Below are 18,367 nucleotides of genomic sequence, written 5' to 3'. Positions count from 1 at the left end.
TTTTAAAGGAGAGCTTCCAAGTTCCCCAAACATCTCCCAGCTTCCTTCTTTGCTGAAGAATTGAACCTCTGTTGAGGCAAACAGCTCCTACTTCTTTTAGGTTTATGTAAACATATTCAGCACTTACTAGTTTGCACAATCTTTTTTCCCCCACACAGCTTTTGGCTTCTTAGGCATTCAGGAATGTTCTTTAGCAGATATTTTCTTTCTATACAAACTTTGTCAGGTCCGCTTACCTGAAGTTTTAACTGTGCTTTTTAGGAAAATAGAAAAATAACCTGTACCATACCTTTACTGCAGCATGCAAACCAAATTCTTCTATTCCTCCTTTTTTTAAAGTGTGTGATTCTGGGGTTTGGTCTGTCTGGTTTTTGATTTTGATTTTTTTTATTTAAGATCTCTTAAGGAAAGCTGAAAGCTACCTAGCATTTTAATGCTTTGTTCTTTTTGTTGTTGAACAAAACAACAAATCTAGGGATTGTTTTGCAGGCAGGAGAGTTCTTTGGAGAAGATTTAGTATAAAATTCAAATGCAATTGATTTCTACCTAAGGAACTTCATGCAAGTAAAATTCCTAACTACTGATACATAGTCTGATGTTTCTTCTCTCCTACTTCATCTCTCTGTATAGAAATAATTCTTGTATTGTTTCCTATGTTATTTCAAGTCTTGCAGTGTTTAATACTGCATTGCTGTTTTGAAAACTCAGTGCTCTGATTTGTAACTCAAACCGTATTATCATTCCAGCCATGTTCTGAAGGGGAAGGCTTAACTTTCAGTTACTTAAGTTGGTGCTGCAGCTAAGAAGCGCAGTTCTGTCTTCGCAAGTAGGCTTTTTTTTTTTTGAGTTTCCCTTTAACTGTTAATACTATTTGTGCAGCCTTATCAGGTAATCACTCTGTCTTAAAACTCATTCAGTTTTCTGCTCAGTTAAATTTTTACTTGAATCATTGTCTTTATCTTGTCATCAGAGGTGGGACACAAGCACTAAGCTGAGGAAGAACAGCAGAACTAGATTTTTGGACAGTAGTGCAGGATCTTGACTATCTTTAAATGCCAGGTACAGATGAAACTAAGAAACTGGCAGACAGGTGATGAACTTTAGAAAAACTTCTGATAGCCAATATGACTAGTCTTTGTGTTGTTATGTCCTTGCAAATGTGTCTGGAGAGTATATAATCACTGCATTGTTTCAGAGTTCTATCTACTGGTGTCACTACTGGAAACAAAGAAATGAAAGTTGAGATTTGTATGTAAATAAAATAATTTCTAGGACTGTGGTTGTTGAAGATGGAAAATGGAATTCTCTGCTGTCTTTTACCGTCTCAGAAAGCAAAACCAATAATTACTGCTTTTTTTCTTGAAATAAAAGAAATCTTAGCAAATCCTTGGATTAACCTCTGTTTTATAACTGACAATTCTGAGCAATTCATGCATGAGTATTTTTTTACTGTTATTACTAAAACTAAATAATGAAGAATTCACTCAGGAAATTAGTGCTTGAGGTGCTTAATCTTCAGTGCTGCTTAATTGCAGAACGACGTTGTGGAAAATGCAAATTAAATACTTTATACAATGGAAATATTCTTAGTGGCTGGATATGAGGCACATTTAGTATGTGATAAATTCCTGAAGAATTGGAGTAAAAAAAGATTTCCGCAATAGGTCTAAAGATCATAATCTCTGAGTAAATAGGTTTGCAGCTTCTTTACCTTTACCTTAGTTCATCTATTAAAAAGAGGAAAAAATATTCCCCTGTGTGGATACTTTGTCTTCTATGATGGTTCAATTCACAACATGCCCAACTCACTCAATATCCACTCTTCTTGTGCTTCAGTGACTCTGGAAAGAATTAACCAAGAGATATTAGTCAATAAATCCTTGTCCAAGAAGGCAGATCTGTGAAAAGAGGAAAAAGATGTCTGAGCTCCCCTTATTGCACGTCTCTGTGTGCTGAGAGAGAAAGGAGAAGAAGAAATAATGTGGAATTGTAAAGCATAATTGTAATATATATGTGTATATATATATATATGTATATATGTGTGTATATATATATATATAATTAAATTTTTATTTTGAGGGGAAGGGTAATTGGAAGAATCTGTTTAGGGATTGTTCTGTTTAGCAGAGAATTAAGAAGAAACAGTGCTCTATTATCTGAGTGCCTAGCTGCAGTGATAAACTCAGAGGCAAAACCACCATGTTTTGTGGCTTCACAAGGGCTCTGAGAGAGCTGATTGAGTTGGATGGAAGACTCTGTGCTCCTTGTAGCTTTCCTCTAAGTGTTTTATGTTTAGGCTCTTTCTGTCATCATGGATCATGTGCTGACCACCTTCTTAAGCTTCCTTGCAATGGTAATGAAAGGTATCTTAACTCCATATAATCAAGGGAAGCTGTTTTCTGAACTTCCTAAGAGATCTTCTGTGTGTGTTGTTTTTTTTGCTGATCTTAAAGGCATGAAAGGTTGCTATTAATTGAACACAGTGTAGCAACTAAAAACACTTGAAACTTGCTCTGATGTATTTAGGGAATAGAAACTTCCAGAAGTTCAGAAAACATGGTATGAAACTGGAAGAGATGTAATAACTTGGTGTGTGGTTAATGAGGTTTTTGAGTTAAGCTGTGCTACAGGCTTGTAAATCAGAAAGATGCACGTGTTGGGGTTTGTTTTTAGTAGGGTTTGTCTGGACTAAAATTAAACTCTGAACTCCTGATTGATACCCACTTTGCAAAAATATTTTGCATGCTTTATTTTTATATCTAAGCAAATCTAATTCTTTTTAGCCTGTCAGTGTTGACAGTTCCGTTCTTGCTGATTTTATTCAAATTTCAAATTGAGTGCTTTATGCATGCTATCTAAAATGGAAATAACATTCCAGAAACGACCTGATAACTATTTAGAGATCTTTCCCACAGTTTTCCTGTTAACACAGCTTAGAATGAAATTTTCACCTTGCTAAAGGACTGCTTTTTTGTTGATTCATTTGACTTGCAGCCTGCTGCTGGAGGGTTTTTTATTTTGTTTTTTCTGTTCTGAATTACATAGTGATGCATTGAATCTTTTTTATGTGCTCCCAGTTTCTCATCCTGACTAAAATACTTTGCATTTCTTTCTAATTTCACATTGTTGTCTTTGGACATATCTCTGGTTAAGGATAATCTTGACATTACAGAGCTCTGTTGCTTATAATATGGGTTGTTTGAGTGACAGAGCTAAAACTGGGCTGTACTTCATTGGAATGCTTTAAGCTTTTGCTCTGTGGTAGCAGGCACCTTCTGACTATTGGGAAGCTTTGCTTACAAGTAACATCTCTTACCTGCTGCTTCTCCTGTAGATGTGGAATTGTTTTGATGTGGTTGAGTTTTTCTTTGTTTCCCGTTATTTTTTACCTACATATAAAGTGCCAACTGTGAAACAATTGCCAGATTTAATCATCTGCATAAGCAGCTTTGTATCTGGCAATTAATCTTTTCCTAAAGAAATACTGTTGTGGGAAAGAGGAATATCTTCCTTATTAAATACATTGACTCTGGTTACTTAAATCTGTATCTTTTTAGTTTCATGCTGTTGTCTTTTTAACCAGAAAAGCTGGTATTTGTGCATGGTTTATGTAACTGCTTGTACTTTTAAATAAGCAGTTACTCAAATTCTTCTGCTCTGTTATGTTACTGTGAATGATTTTTCGGGGAAAGAATTCAATTAAATCATTTTAGAATTAAGTGACAAGCATTAATTCCTGTAATATGTGCAATATCAGTTTTTGTATGTACATAGTTTGCTTAACTGTTAGTGAATGGAAACTAAGGTTTCTCATCAGTGTGTTCTGCAGAGCTGTGAAAAATTACAGATGTTCTGTTTAGCTCATTGTTATCCATTGATCTTTGAGAGAAGAAAATCTGCTTTTTTATTTTTCTAATTGATTTCTCAACTTTGTATTGCCCAATTGTTTAACTGCAGTATTTTGAATCAATTGGTTTGAAACAGTGAAGTAGACTGCCACCAGAGAATAGTTTGAAACTGTAGAATATTTTATTTTGAGGAGGAAAGGAAGGACGACCACCTTAAATAAACAAGTTAGTGTTAACGCGTGCTTAATAACTATAGTTTTAGTTAATTAACTTTTGATAATAGATAACTGACTCAACACTGATTTTTTTTTTGTAATTAAAATATTGAGTAGTTTTTAAATGAGATTTTTATAACTTGCATATTCTTAACAAAAAGATTTGTCACTTTTTTTATTCCCCTTTGTTCTCATTACAAGTAGATTTTCCTAGCTTTTTTGTTGTTGTTGTTGTTGTTGTTGTTGTTATTGGATGTTTGTGATGTATGAATTAAGTGAAAATACTGTGTTTTATTCTGTTTTAGGTGATCTGCAAGTCTGATGCTCCTACAGGGGATGTTCTGCTTGATGAAGCTCTGAAACACATAAAAGAGACCCAGCCTCCTGAAACAGTACAAAACTGGATTGAACTTCTTAGTGGTAAGCCTTGGACATAATGTATTTGCTTTTTTTCTCCTCTCAATAAAGCTGGATACTTGGAATCACTAGAGATTCTACTAATAGATTTTGGAGAAGAAATTATGCAAAAATTTAATTAGTCTGCCTTCTAGAGTAGTCTCTTGTTGATTGTAGCCTTTAATCAAATGTAAGTAACTGTTGCTTTCAACTTGGTACAGAGAGGATCTGGGTGGAAATGTCAGAGAACATCTCAGCTCTGCGGTAAAATGTGTCTTCTGGTAATCAGAAGTGAATCAGGACTCTGCCCTGGAGCTATAACTGTCTTTACTGTCTTTCTTTGTAACTGGAAATGAAAGCTACTGGAAGTTTAGAGTATGGTCATATGGATTCAGTGCTCAGAACTTTGGATAAGAACTTAAGAAGCTACCTGCGTGGTTGTAAAAATTGAGAGTAAAAATTCAGCCATCAGTCATAAATAATAGAGATGAGTTGTTTATTACCTGGAGAAATGTAACAAAAATTTCAAATACTGCATAGCTCTTCTAGTTGATCTGAATGAAGGGTTTGTGCACAAATTTTCATATAAAGCTAAACATTTTTTGCAAAACAAAACAAAAAAAAAGGGAGAGAAAATAAACATCAGTTTGATTTCATCTTTACATTTGCAGTTAAAACTCGTCATATAACTCTCCAACATTTGTAGCGTGTACTGTTTTTTTTTGTTTTTGTTTTTCTGTAACCGGAATTCTTTTCTAAGACTCACCTGTTTTTACAAAACACACAAAATGCAGCTTTTCTGCTGAAGATCAGAGCTGTACTTCAATGATGTGAACAGTGGAGGAAAAAAATGAAACCTGTTTTGTCAAGAACATGGCTTTGGGAGGAAGGGGATCGTGAGATTTGAGATTGTTCACCTGAACTTGTTTGTTACTTGTAGAAACAGATGAGCTTCAAAACTGAGCAAAATTTTCTCCAGTTCTCTACTACTTCATGTTTATGTTCTTCGTACACTATGTCAAAAGCCTTCCTTGCACTTCTGTGTTCTCCTGCACAGTTCATATTCCATCCTTTCCATTCCTTTCTAGTTCAGTGAGTATTGATCAGTGGATAGGGAGAATGAGAGTTCTTGTCAGTAGAGGTCAGGGCTGCAGCACATCCCCACGATTTAAGCTGTTCTTGCTCAGCTCTCCTTCGCTTCTACAGCTTGTAAAGGCAGTTGTTTTCCTCTTCACAAATATTGATGTTTCACCTTATCAACATCAAGTTAGTACTGATTCAAAAAAGGTCATGTAATGAATGAACTATATTGTAGATTTTCCTTGAGGCATGTGCCTCATAAACTTTGGCTCCAGGAAAATTATTATCATTAGTGCTTTGGCTGAGACTTAGATCAATCTTTTTTGCTTGCACATGAGTATTTAATTACTGGTTCTTCAATGGCATTAGGGTACTTTGCATTTCTCATAGTTGAGATCTGCCCTTTGAAGGATGTTTTTAATGAATTCTTTACTCTGGGGCCTGATCCTGGGAAAATAATTATTCCAGCCATCGTTATCAGAAGTGCAAGAATACTGCTTCTGTTCCAGTGCATATGAGTTCAAAGCCATTGTGGAAATCTTCATATGGATGTTTGAAGCTACATTTGCTAGGCCAATGTTGCTTATAAGATAACCTCAAAGAGAGGCAAGTATAGGGAATACAGAAGTTTGGGTCAAAAAGCCAAGTCTTCCTGCAGGGGAAAAAAAAACATCCTTCTGTATTGGAATAAATGTGTAGTGGTGGTGGTTGGTCACAAGGTGTCACCACAGTACTAATTCTTACTATCACACATCCACCTACCAGATTTAGAAGCACCTAGGAAACATCTGTGAAACACTAAAAGGACAGTGCCTTTTGGGGGGTGATGGTGTGTGATAGTTTCATTCATGGTCAAGCTGGAAAATCCCACAGGAGTAAGGATTGGGACCTACAGGACTTACCTTTTACTACGCAGTTGGTGTCACCCCATTTCTTTACTTGACTTGGCTGTTACTTGCATACAGTTTGTCACCTTGCAACAAATGGGAAAGACTTAAGTTCTTCCGTGTTTTTATTTATTATTACTGAAAACTAACAAAAAAAATAGAAACACACTGCTGTAGAAGATGCTATATTGTTTTTGGAAAAACTATTTCTACATAAGAAATGTTCAATACTGTTTCTTTCCTCACCTGTAAAAGTGCAACGGCTTTTTAATATCAGGAGGAGATCTTAATGCTGAAACGCTGAGGTAAGCTGAACCTAAAAATTTTAGGTGAAGTAAACTTCTAAACAAAGATGGATTTCTCAGTGCTTAACAACTTCAGCTTCATATGTAGCTGTTGACATTTTGTGCTTTAAAAATTCCCTCCTCTGAAGTGCATACATGTACTCTGAAGTGCCCTTGAGAGGAGCGGAAATGGAGAGCGTAAACTTGAGGAAATAGAAAAACCAGAGTTATGTAGGATAGCCGCACTTTAGCTTGTCTTTATGGCAGAAAGAATGGTGATGACAGTTCTCCCAGTCTCTGAATTGATAAATATTGGAAGCAGACAAATATGTTTTAACTTTTGATTAGCCCTGAAGAAGTCAGGCAGCTGGTCTAGACAAACTTGGAAAGTTCCTTCCAACCCAACTATTCTGTTCTAAATAGACAAGGTTGGAGGAAGTGCTTTTTAAATTGTGAACAATAAATGTTTTTTGTTACTAAAACTCTTTGTAACAGTTCTTCATAAGTACAGGAGTGCTTATTTATCATATTCTTGGTCAAGGCATGACTTAGCTAACTCTGAATCCCAACTATAAACATACCCTGAAACTCTTCAAATTTGTTCTCATGGTTTCTGTCTTTATGCATGTATCTGGATAGGTCAGAGATCAGAGAAATGCTGAAATGACCACAATATCTTACTGTAGTAGTCAGCTATATGAATTTGACAGCTCATTCTGCACCACAGGGAAAAAAATCTCTGTAATAGTTCAGCTTAGTTTTTGCCTGATTAGCTTTTTTGTTTGTTTTTTCTTAGGTGAAACATGGAACCCGCTAAAGTTGCACTACCAGTTACGAAATGTCCGTGAACGGTTAGCTAAAAATCTAGTGGAAAAAGGTGTACTGACAACAGAGAAACAGAACTTCCTTCTTTTTGACATGACTACGCACCCTCTCACCAACAACAACATCAAACAGCGCCTCATCAAGAAGGTTCAAGAGGCAGTTCTTGACAAATGGGTGAATGACCCTCACCGCATGGACAAGCGCTTGCTGGCACTCGTTTATTTAGCCCATGCTTCAGATGTCCTGGAGAACGCTTTTGCCCCCCTTTTGGATGAGCAGTATGATTTAGCCACAAAGAGAGTGCGGCAGCTTCTGGATTTAGACCCTGAGGTTGAATGTATGAAAGCCAACACAAATGAGGTTCTGTGGGCTGTTGTAGCAGCTTTCACAAAATAACTGCAATCAGACTGAAGTGTTCTCTTTTCTTTCATGTAAACCAGTTGTTTCTCTTCTATTGACTATTCATATTTTCTGTAATTTGTACCTTCTCACATGATGAGTCAGCTCTTGTTTAATGGGGATTATAAGTGGTGTATTCCTTCCTTCTCTGTGCATCTGTATACAGGATTCTGCTGGTACAAGAGACCTTCCTGTTTAAAACAACAACTGCCATATTGGCATTCCATTTCCTGTTAAGTAGGAGTTATCTGAAGTACTTTGGTTACTCTTATTTTTCATTTTATTGTTACTGGAGTGGTTTAACGTGGAAAGCACCTCGAGGAAATGTGCATGCAATTGGATCACTAGTCTCAGCTGACACAAATGTGTGCATACATCAGTACTTCTACAGTATGATTCATAACAGATCAAAAAGGGCCTTTTTAAATCACCAAAGCTCTTGTTGAAGTGTCTATCAGGGCATTTTATACACAGACCTTTTTTTCGATTATGTCTAACAAAATTACTTTAAAAGCAGAAATTCCGTTAAGCAGCTTTGTCAGTGGTCCTTTGAAGATGCCCTATAAAGTTTTACTTTTCATGTAAGTCTCTCATGTGCTTATACTTTTCATCATTAGAATGATAGGTGAGTCGAAAGGCTAGTATAGAAAGGTCCATTTGTTTCATAAACCAGTTTGGGATGGAATACATTCCGTTATATTGTATATATAGTTCAAGTTGTATATTAACAACTGCCCCATCTTAGTATTTTGCAAGATCTATTTAGTTGTACACCTGGTGCCCCTTACTTGCTGTCAGTCATTGCCATTTGTTGGAAAGAAAGGCCTCTTACAAAGAGCATGTATGTGAAAGCTTTTTGTTTCCAGTGTCTACAGAATTTGCCATCCAGATATTCTCAGTCTATACACTGCCTTTGATAATTAGTGTACAGAATGAGACGACTTTCTGTCATTGTTAAGTGTTTATTTTTCTTTCCCCTCCTGTATGGAAGATGCTTGTGACCAGTACAGTTCTTGAGTGCAGTTTTTAATTTTCTTTGTATGCAAGTTAACGTTTGTCTAAATGTCATAATCTGTTTTACACTTGAAAACAAAGTCAGTCCTAGCAGGTGTTGCATGTACGTTGTTTGCAAGTAATGACTGCAGTTTGGATGATTAAGATTTCTGTAATGGGACACTCATTTTAATTTTTGTATACAATTATGCTGATCAGCACACTGCTGTGGGCGGGGAAAAAAAACAACAACAAATCTTTACAACTTTGGCTTTTTAAAATTTATTGCCTCTTGACCACTCCTTGTTACATCTCCCACAGTTTTCACAATGTAAATATTATGCATTGAACAAATAAGCATTGATTTATATATATTTTTTTCCTCATAACGCAGATTTATAGCGGGGCTTACAGGTGTTTAGAAAAGTTATTGGTTAATATTCAAAGCAAGAATACTAGATGGTGTATAACTGTAGAGTTGAAATTTAAGGGATCTCTTAATCTGTATACTAGCTTTTTACCTACAGTAAATAAACTATGATCTTAAAAGTGCCTGAAACAGAGCAAGCATGTCGTTTTTTATTTTCTGTTGCTAATTAGAAGGGTTTTATTGCTTAACTGAAAGCTTTAGTTAATATCCTTCTTATTAGAAAGGGTGAGTTTACATTGCATAGGTCAGCGGTGTTGCAGCGTTCATGATGGAGACAGGCAGAGTTAACTTGTGAGTGTGCAGCTTGCCTGCCCAGGTAGGCCTCTTCTGTCATGAGCACAACTCCACAGCCTCATCTGTGACTGGACTTCCAATTTTGCACCTCATTTCAAATCATTTAGATGCTTACATAGCTTAGTTTAAAACAAATTAAATTCGTAATTACTACATTTTTTAATAAAGATTTTAAAAACATGGTCCTTAACATTTAACACCACTCTGTTCATTCAGTACTTAAATGCTGTTTCTTTAGGGGGAAAAAAAAAAAGATGAAATTATAAGAATATTATAAAGTATTTCAAACTCTGGTTTACAAATAAAAAGATAAACAGTGTTTTCTCAGTTGTAAGATGCTGTTTAAAACTTTGAGGAGCTTGGGCATGAACTTGCAGCTTAGACAATTATTTTAAACGTTTTCAAGCCTTGATTATTATAATTGGAGGAAAAATGAAGATTACTGTGTTACTCTTATATTTGACAGCTTACAGAATACTTTCTGTGCTTGGTAGTATTTGCTATTCCTCTGCTTTCATTGTGTCGCTGGTGGTGTCTTCTTGTGTTTTGGGGCTCTTTGAGAGGAGAGAATAAATTAGTTGTAAAAGTCAGAAAACAGTTGAGCACTCAGAAGCAGGTTGAGTGCACAAAACTTCTAAAACAGCTTTGAAAAGCTGAAATGAAACGTTTTGGTCTGACGACATCTTTCGTAATTCCCTTTCTGCCCTCTCATCTTCATTCTGTACTTCTTGTGTTCCTGCCATGTTTCACGTTAGGTTGCCCCACATTCAGGGCTTTCATCTGCCTTTGAGCCAACATGTCTAAATATGTCACTCCTCTTTAACAGCATCTGGAGAGAGGTAGTGTCCCATACCCATATGTGCACACAGGCAGATGTGAACTCCCTGCAGTACTAAGCACCTTGCTTTTCCTTCAAGGTAGAACTTGTGTGATGAGGGAACCTGTTACAGAGAGCCATTGGATAGGTCTGAGTGGTTTGTGAAGAGCGACAGTATCTTCTGCTAGATTGCCTGATATGAAGCTGGGAATGTGGGGGAAATAGAAGAGCTTTGGAGTCTTCAAATCCAAGTGCCACCAAACCTTAAGGCTAACAATGACGGTAAGTTAGGTAGATTAATTGGGACTGCTTTGGCAAACAGCCTTGTCTTCGTTACTATATCAGGTTCTAATGGTTGAACATGGAGACTGCTCTGTTCTGCTGAGGCCCAGGTACCCGTCTTCCTGATAGTTGCCACTGCAGCTCACTAATGTGGTTTTAAGGGAGTTTTGGCTGCTTCCAACTCTCACTGGCTGCTTGAGGTGAAGGCTGCTAGCTGTACGCAGAAGAACTTGAACCTCAAGGGGAAAGATGTTATTCAGGGACTCATTTTTTTAGAAAACGCTCCCATATTAACATCAAAACCAGGATTTTGAAGGATAAATTCACAAGTGATGTATACATATGCAATTAATTTCACAGTCTGAGATTTACCTCCTCTGTTTCTGGAGATGACTACAGTGCTCCTATATGGGGTTTTAGTGAAAACTCTCATGCATGATGCTTTCAAGGTACAAGTTGCATAATTTGACTATAAAAGACTGGTGACTGAGTGCTTGTGTTCATGCCCATTTCTCCTACAAAGTGAAGATATGTATTAACTGATGTGTTCTCTGTGAACTGAATCTGTATTCAATCAAAATAAAGCACCCTTTCAAGCTATCAACTGCAACTGGTTAATGTGTATCACGTGCATGTCATACCCAAATGATTTTTTATTCATTTGTTGGGTAGTTCACAAGTGTTAAGGTCTTGGTCTTCACCAGTTTGGGAAACAGAACTTTTAAGATTTTCCATTACAGCATCAATTCTGTGTAAACTGGGCTTTCAGCACTTAGGCAGTCAGAGCCTGTTGTGTCTCTCCTTATGGAGAAGTATGCGTTTCTTGAGAACAAATCATTTATTCTGTAGCAATGCTTAGTGTGTACATTGACATAGTTACTCAGGAAAAGACTTGTAGCCAAGTGCTTTCTAAGTGTTAAACACTGAAGTGGTACCCTACATCTTGGGTAGGAAGGCAGGCTCTTTGGGTGGGGAAGAAGCAAGGACAGAACCGCTGCCTGTGCTCATCTCTGGACAACATCTGGAGTTTCCTCCCATCGGTTCTTGTTTTCTCCTTTCTAGAGAGCAGCAACATGAGGCCTGTGAAGAGCTGAAGAAGAAATGCCCTCTGACTCAGAAGTAGGAGAAACTTGTATACATAGTTGTAAGCTGGCTTATACAACTGTGGAAGAAGTAGGGAAAGAAATGCTGATGCATCATAGCTTTTTTTTTTTTTTTTTTTCTTCCCCCTACTAACCTGTCTGAACTTTCAGGCAGTTTCTAGTTTTTTTTCTCTTCTGACTTTGGTCTTCTGTTCCTTTTCTGTGTATATCAGTGACTTCCTCTTGTGCTCACAAGCAATCTGTACTGATTTCCAGCCTCAGATGTCTTGCCTTTTCATTTTAACCTTTTATTATTGCTTTCAGATTTAGAGCCACCTTGAGCTCAGCTTTCCATCACCTTGTCCTCAGAACTGCTTTTGCCTCTTCTGTGGCTGATGGTTTGAGCATGTTCCTTTCCAACAAATAGCTTTGTCTGTGCTAGCCGCCTCTGTGGCTGAACTGAAGCAGCTGGATTTCTGGTATAGCTTATGAGGTACGATTTCATAAGATGAACAACAAAAAAATTTAATTTATGGTGACACTGCTTGTTGCTCACTTCAACAGCAAGCTATTGTCCATGCAGCAGAGGGAGGACTTGCAGCTGACTAATGTGACTTTTGCCACTCCTGTAATATAAGTAGATTTTGTTTCTGAGCCAGCGTTCTGAGGACTTGCTGCCTCCTTATTATTATTAAATTTCTCTTGTAGTGAGGATGTAGACAAGATTTCTTCCTTTTGTACATTTCTCCTTTTTACTTTTTCCCTCAATAGATGGTAGGAGAAGCCTTCAGTGGCCTATAGTAAAGTCAAACGGCAGAATGTTTCTAATCTTGCTTTGCCATTATCAGAGCATCTGTATCGGTCCTTCTTTGTTTTCTGCCTTTTCAAATGGAATCATGTTAGGACCAGCTTTTAAAATTCTGTTCTGACTTCTTAATTTCCTGAGGACCTCAGTCACTTCTGAGGGTTTACCTAAGACGTGTACGTTTTGCAATGCTAAGCAGAACAACGCCTACACACCACTAAAATCTCAGATCCTATGTTCAGAGGACTTGGAGGAGGAATTTAGTAAACCCCGGTCCTTTATCCATGCAGCAGCTCACAGTAACCCACCTCAACCACAGAGAAGTCAACCTGATGGAGAAGTTGCATTGGTGCCTGAACAAAAACGGGTCAAAGAGGGTTTCCCCTCCTGCAAAGGCCCAAGGTTCCTGAGGCAGTTTATGCAATGTTCTTAGTGGTGTTTCGAAAAGATCTTCCACGGATGCATACATTATTGCTCTTTGCCCACGCCCGTGTGAAAGTGGATTTGGTCGTGAGCCAGAGATGAGGAAGTCTTGCTGTCTCTGGTGGTGCAGTGCTGCTGCTGGTCCAGGCAGACCGTGAGCTGTGCCAGCCCTGCGATGGACCCAAGCATCTTCCACTGGAGCTTGCTCTTACTGGGATCCTGTCCCGTGTGCACCAGGGAGATCTTTAGGGCTGAAGTGTTTTTCTGAGCACAGCGGAGGAAGCTGGAGAGCTATGCGTTAAGGGGTCTGGCTGAAGCACTGCTGGTCAGCACTCTGCAGATGTCTGGGGTGTGCTCCTGGCTGTGTGGGAGAGGAACAGCGGCTGTTCACAGAAATTCCAGTCATCCAGGAAAGCACCACGTCTGGGGAGTGAGCGGTTGTGCTTGACATGGGGAGTGCGTGTGACCTTCCATGAGCTGGAATACATACAAATAAAACAGGCTGGAATAAAATGAAATTATAAACACATTGGGAATAACAACCGAGGGCTGGCTGTTGGATGTGTTGCAAGCAGGAAATGGAGCTAAAATTGCTGCACTAATAAATTGCTTGCTGCAAATATGTTGTCTGATGTTAGGCACCAGCACTGAGAGCAATCTAGCTGAAGATTTACATGTATTTTAGTATACCCAAGTCTGACACACTGCCAAAGGGATACTGGATCCTGTTTTTGTGGAGGCAGTTTTCTTTTGATGTTGCTAAAGTAACCTTTTTTCCCCTTTCTTTTGTAGAGAATATGCTGTATGTATGGCTGACTATCAGTGTAAGGTTTAAGGACAGCAAGCTGCAAGCTGCAGAGATGTATGTTGTATTTTTGTTTATCCTTTACAGTGATGGAAAGAAGCACCCATTGCTCCATCTTTAATTAAAGTATATCTTCAGAAGCAATCACTTAGAAGATAATTACAGGAATGAGCAGGCTGGTGACTATTCTGCTCTTAGCATGTCTTGCAGGCAATTTTTATCAGCTGCATTGAAAAGAGTTCAGAAATCCAAGCATTTGCCCTCAGGTGTTATGGTGATGGTGGGATTTAAGACTGCTCAGCCCTCAGCTCCTTGGCTGTGCAGTCAGATGACTCCCAGCTCTTCTACCTGTCTCTGGGCTCCCTGGGTTTTGCAGATGTGCCTCTGGCCAGCCTCAGATGAGCAGCCAACTGCCCAGGCTGCCCCTTAGGCTGCTCTCCTCCAGGTTTATCTCCTCCCCCATGAACATGCAACCTCAGCCTGCAGGTCTGTATGCAAGTTGCATGGGTGAATGCCATGGGTCCAACAGCAAATGAGGGAGAAAATAAATATCCAACATGGAAAATGCTGATGTAAATTGACAGAAAAACTTAAATTAGAGCCCTGACAGCTTGGGATGGAGGGGGCAGCCAAAGGAAAACACAACTTGGATGTGTGGAGGTCTTTGAGGTAAACCGATGGGTTTTACCGAGGGGGCTGAGAGTGATGCTGAGAAGAAATCACAGGAGAAATCACAGAGGCTTAAGGATGTCCTGGGTCAGAGAAAAAACAAGTACTATGCCTGTCTGTAGGACAGGGAACATAGCACAGTCAGACTTGTCTCCAGTGCTGGGCAAACACAGGAAGTATGTCCTCTTGACTCCTTTTCCAAATGTGTAACAGAGTGGAAGGTACCTAGAATTGGTCAAAGATTTATTAAGTGCAAATTGTGCCTGACCACCTCAGTTACCTCCTGTGATGAAATCCCTGGCTGAGGGGGCAGTGAATATAAGACCACCCAGTTTCAGCGAGGCTTTCAGCACCATCTCCACAGCACTCTCATAAGGATGCTATGAAAGCATAAGCTGGAGGGCCAGACAGTGAGGTGAGGTGAGAATTGGCTTGGCCACTGGGCTCCTGTAGTAGACTGGCTCTAGTATTTCTCTAAATATGGCTTCATTAGACACAAGGAGACAACATGCATCTCTGGAAAACCTGTGGATGATATTAAGTTAGGGAAGAGTTGTTGATGCACCAAATGGAAGAGCTTCCATTTAGAGGGACAAGGAGAATCTTAAAACTGGGTCAACAGACATCTGCATTAGCTTTTTTCCATTGCCCATGCAGGGCTCCACTTCTCCTTGCTGACCTTTCCCAGGTCTCTTTTGCGGAGAAAGGTTCTGCACCTCCAGCTGTGGCTGTTGGAATAGTTTAAGCCAAGACATGCAAAGCCATTCAAGCCTGTGGGTGTTATTTGTATAGTTGTTTATCTACTTTAGGCATTTGTCTCCTGTGTGGAAAGGATTCCTATTGTAGATACTGCTGCTAAACAAAAGAAAGTGAGAAACTGTTTTGCAAAAGCATGAATCTCTAGGATATTTTCAGCGGATAAACACATCTGTCACTTCCTTCAAATACAGAATTATGCATCTGCATCAGTGAAATACTTGCCTTCTCTATTAAATACCTATCCTTACTTATGAATGGACATCATGGAACTTAGTGCTGCAGCATGTTATTTTTCTCAGGTGTGGGTATCTCTTCATGTGCCAGTCCATGTATCACAAGACTCTCATTCACATCATAGTTTTCAGTGCAGACTCTTGGCATCTCTTAATTTTCAAATCAACTTTACTAAAGCCAAAAAACAAATTGCCACCTCTATCCAACATCCCTCAGGAAGAGAAAAAGGCTCATGTCACTCCAGAAATAAACAGCTGGAGTACCCATGGAAGTACTCCCTTTTGGAGTTCTGCTATAATCAGAAACATCAGCTAGCACTACTTAACAGCCAGGAGAATCAACAAAAAAAGGGTCAAAAAGCAAACTCAGCTGTAATCACAGTTGGCTGAAGTGTTGATTCATATCGTAAATTGTGGTAATTGTTTTTTAATTTAATTAAATGCACACATAGCTGTGTAATTAAAAAGTATGTAGGTGTTCTAGGTTTCTTTAGGAACTAACAAGCACTTTCATTCTTGCTTTCTGTCTGCATCGAGTCACAGCTAATGTGAAGCAACGATAGTGATTCTTTTAATGGCTTTTTTTCTATGTGGACACGAGGTCATTTATAATCAGCTTTTATTTGAGTACTGACCTTGTGCAATATGAGGCCATGTAAAGGCCTCATATTTAGATTGCTCACTTTTCTAATATGTGACCCGGACTTTTTAAGTTTCACTTAAAATACACCTTCTTTTGATGCTCATTATTTCTAGGATGGAAGAGGCAAATTTTGGTCTCTTTCCTATGTTTTCTCTGAATAAGTGAGTTGTTAGCTTTCCTCTGTGACCAGCTGCATTGCAGCACTCAGCACTGAGATGCATAGTAGAACATGCAACTCCATATCCTACGTTGTGCAGAGTCACTGGGATATTTCTGCCTAGCCACGTCTTTCCCTGCACTGCTATCTGAAGGAGGTAGGTTCCTTCCTGAAGCCACAGCTGCCTGTGCAGTAGCTGCGAATGAAGGACACCCTGAAGGAGGAGGGGGACTGAGTCTCATCCAGTCTCCTAACCAAATCCTGTATCTGTTTCCCACTCTGTGTTCTGTTCTGTGTTTTGGTTAAATCAGGCTTTCTGGTGAGACGTCCTGCCTTGATGTGAGCATATCAAGAGGCTGGGAGCCTTGCACGCATGCTTGGGTAGTTTTGTTTGAACAGAGTTAAATCAGTGCTGATATCGTGCAATTGTCCTACATTTCTAAGGCTGGTCTTCCAAGTGTAACTCCCAGCTGTTACATTGTGCTATTTTCCCTATGAAGATGCATTTATATTGTAATTAAGTCACTTCACAATGTTTTCAAAACCAGACTGAACAGCTTCAATTCCTTAAGGGCATATCAGTACAGAAGAGTAGACAAGTCACACTGACATGATTATACCAGGAAAATAAAACTGCCAGGCTCCAGCAGAGCTCCACACAACGACATTTGTTTTGGATTAGAAGTTCTTTTCTTCTTAACTTCTTCCAAAGGTGTGTTGGTGTGAGGTGGTCACTCACTGCTCTCACCTGCCTGGGGCAAGATTTGGGATGGGCAAGGAGCACCTGGGCTTTGGAGAGTGGGAGAATCCCGGATAAGCTCCCTGCTGCTCCCCTCGCCTTGGATGTAGGACGTGAGATTTCATGAAGCTAAAAATGCTCAACAGCCCCTGGTGCTTCCCATCTCTCCTGGTAAACCTGGCACCATAAACACTGCTGGGATCCCACTTGGCCCTCACGGCTCACGTGAATCGTGGATTGAGCAGCCGTAGTATATTTTCAGTCATTTGCTGAGAAGAGCCATTTCGGATTTAAAACTCAAGGATAGGGTTGCCTCAGAGGTTTTCCTGTAAGTTCAGAGCAACCTGAATATAAAGACATGAAAGTTCATGGGAGCTTGTTTCAGCCTGTAAGTGGGTCACAAGACGCCGAAGTGCTGAGTGAAATAACACCCACACAAATCAAATAAAAGAGTAGCTAACCTGTATTTAAAAAAGAATAATCTTTCTGGGTGCCTTAGTCATAGATGTCTTAGGCATGAAAAATTCAAGAGAGCGAGCACTTAGTGGAGAAACGGCCACAGAGGATGCCTCTAACCTAAGCACAAAATTATCAGACTGACATTAGCAGGTAAATCACCTTCCCTCGATGCTCAAGGGAGATGGGGTGTGTGCAATTTCACAGGGAAATAATGAAATCCGTAAGTGTGAACCTTGGAAGTGGTGTCTTGTGAAGGTTTTAGAGGGGAAAATCTCGACAAAAATGTCTCATACAGGAGCCTGCGGTTATAAAATAAAAAAGGAAAAAGATAAAAGAGAAGAGAGAGAAGAACTGGAGAGCAGGTAAGGTGGGATAAGCCCTACAAGGAGCTGACACTGGTTACAGAGGGATGCAGCCGTGTAAAGTGATGCTGAGCAGAGCAGAGCCGTGGTCTCAATAGCTTGAGAGCCTGCTGGTGGGTTTTATCTTTGTTCATGGTAATTACAGCACAGCCCCAACCAGCACTGCAGCGTGTCTGTAATTACTATGGCCCTACAGGGTTCCTAGAGGAGGTTTTGGATGTTTTGGTGGCCGAGCCCAACTGCTAAGAGGCTGTGGGCTGTGCATGGATGGAGCTGCTCCCAGGGCTGTGCCCCAGGGCAGGCTGCCTCACTCAGGGGGTTTCTTTGCCAGATGCACTCAGTCCCCTGCATCAGGGGCTGTGGGGTGGAGGAGGACAACATTGGGATGTGAGTCCCTGGCGGCTGACTTAGCTCTGCTGGGAAATGAGGATGAACACAGTTATCCCCACACAGTTACAGGGCAGGGAGCACTGCTATTTTG

General features: G+C 39.5%; 1 protein-coding gene across 2 annotated transcripts in view; it reads left to right on the top strand.

Annotated features, from left to right (window-relative positions):
* The window catches only part of GOLPH3 (golgi phosphoprotein 3), a 28,246-nt gene extending 16,892 nt beyond the window's left edge, over positions 1-11,354 (top strand). For both annotated transcript variants that reach the window (XM_031557202.1, XM_031557201.1), the window contains exons 3-4: positions 4,369-4,483; positions 7,507-11,354. In XM_031557202.1, coding sequence (XP_031413062.1) covers positions 4,369-4,483; positions 7,507-7,931 — 540 coding nt within the window. In that variant the 3' untranslated portion in view covers positions 7,932-11,354. The remainder of the gene's footprint in view (positions 1-4,368; positions 4,484-7,506) is intronic.
* Positions 11,355-18,367: the final 7,013 nt, after the last annotated feature.

This window comes from Meleagris gallopavo, chromosome Z (genome assembly GCF_000146605.3).
Source record: "Meleagris gallopavo isolate NT-WF06-2002-E0010 breed Aviagen turkey brand Nicholas breeding stock chromosome Z, Turkey_5.1, whole genome shotgun sequence".
Classification (NCBI taxonomy): Eukaryota; Metazoa; Chordata; class Aves; order Galliformes; family Phasianidae; genus Meleagris; species Meleagris gallopavo.
This window is presented reverse-complemented; position numbering and strand designations above follow the sequence as displayed.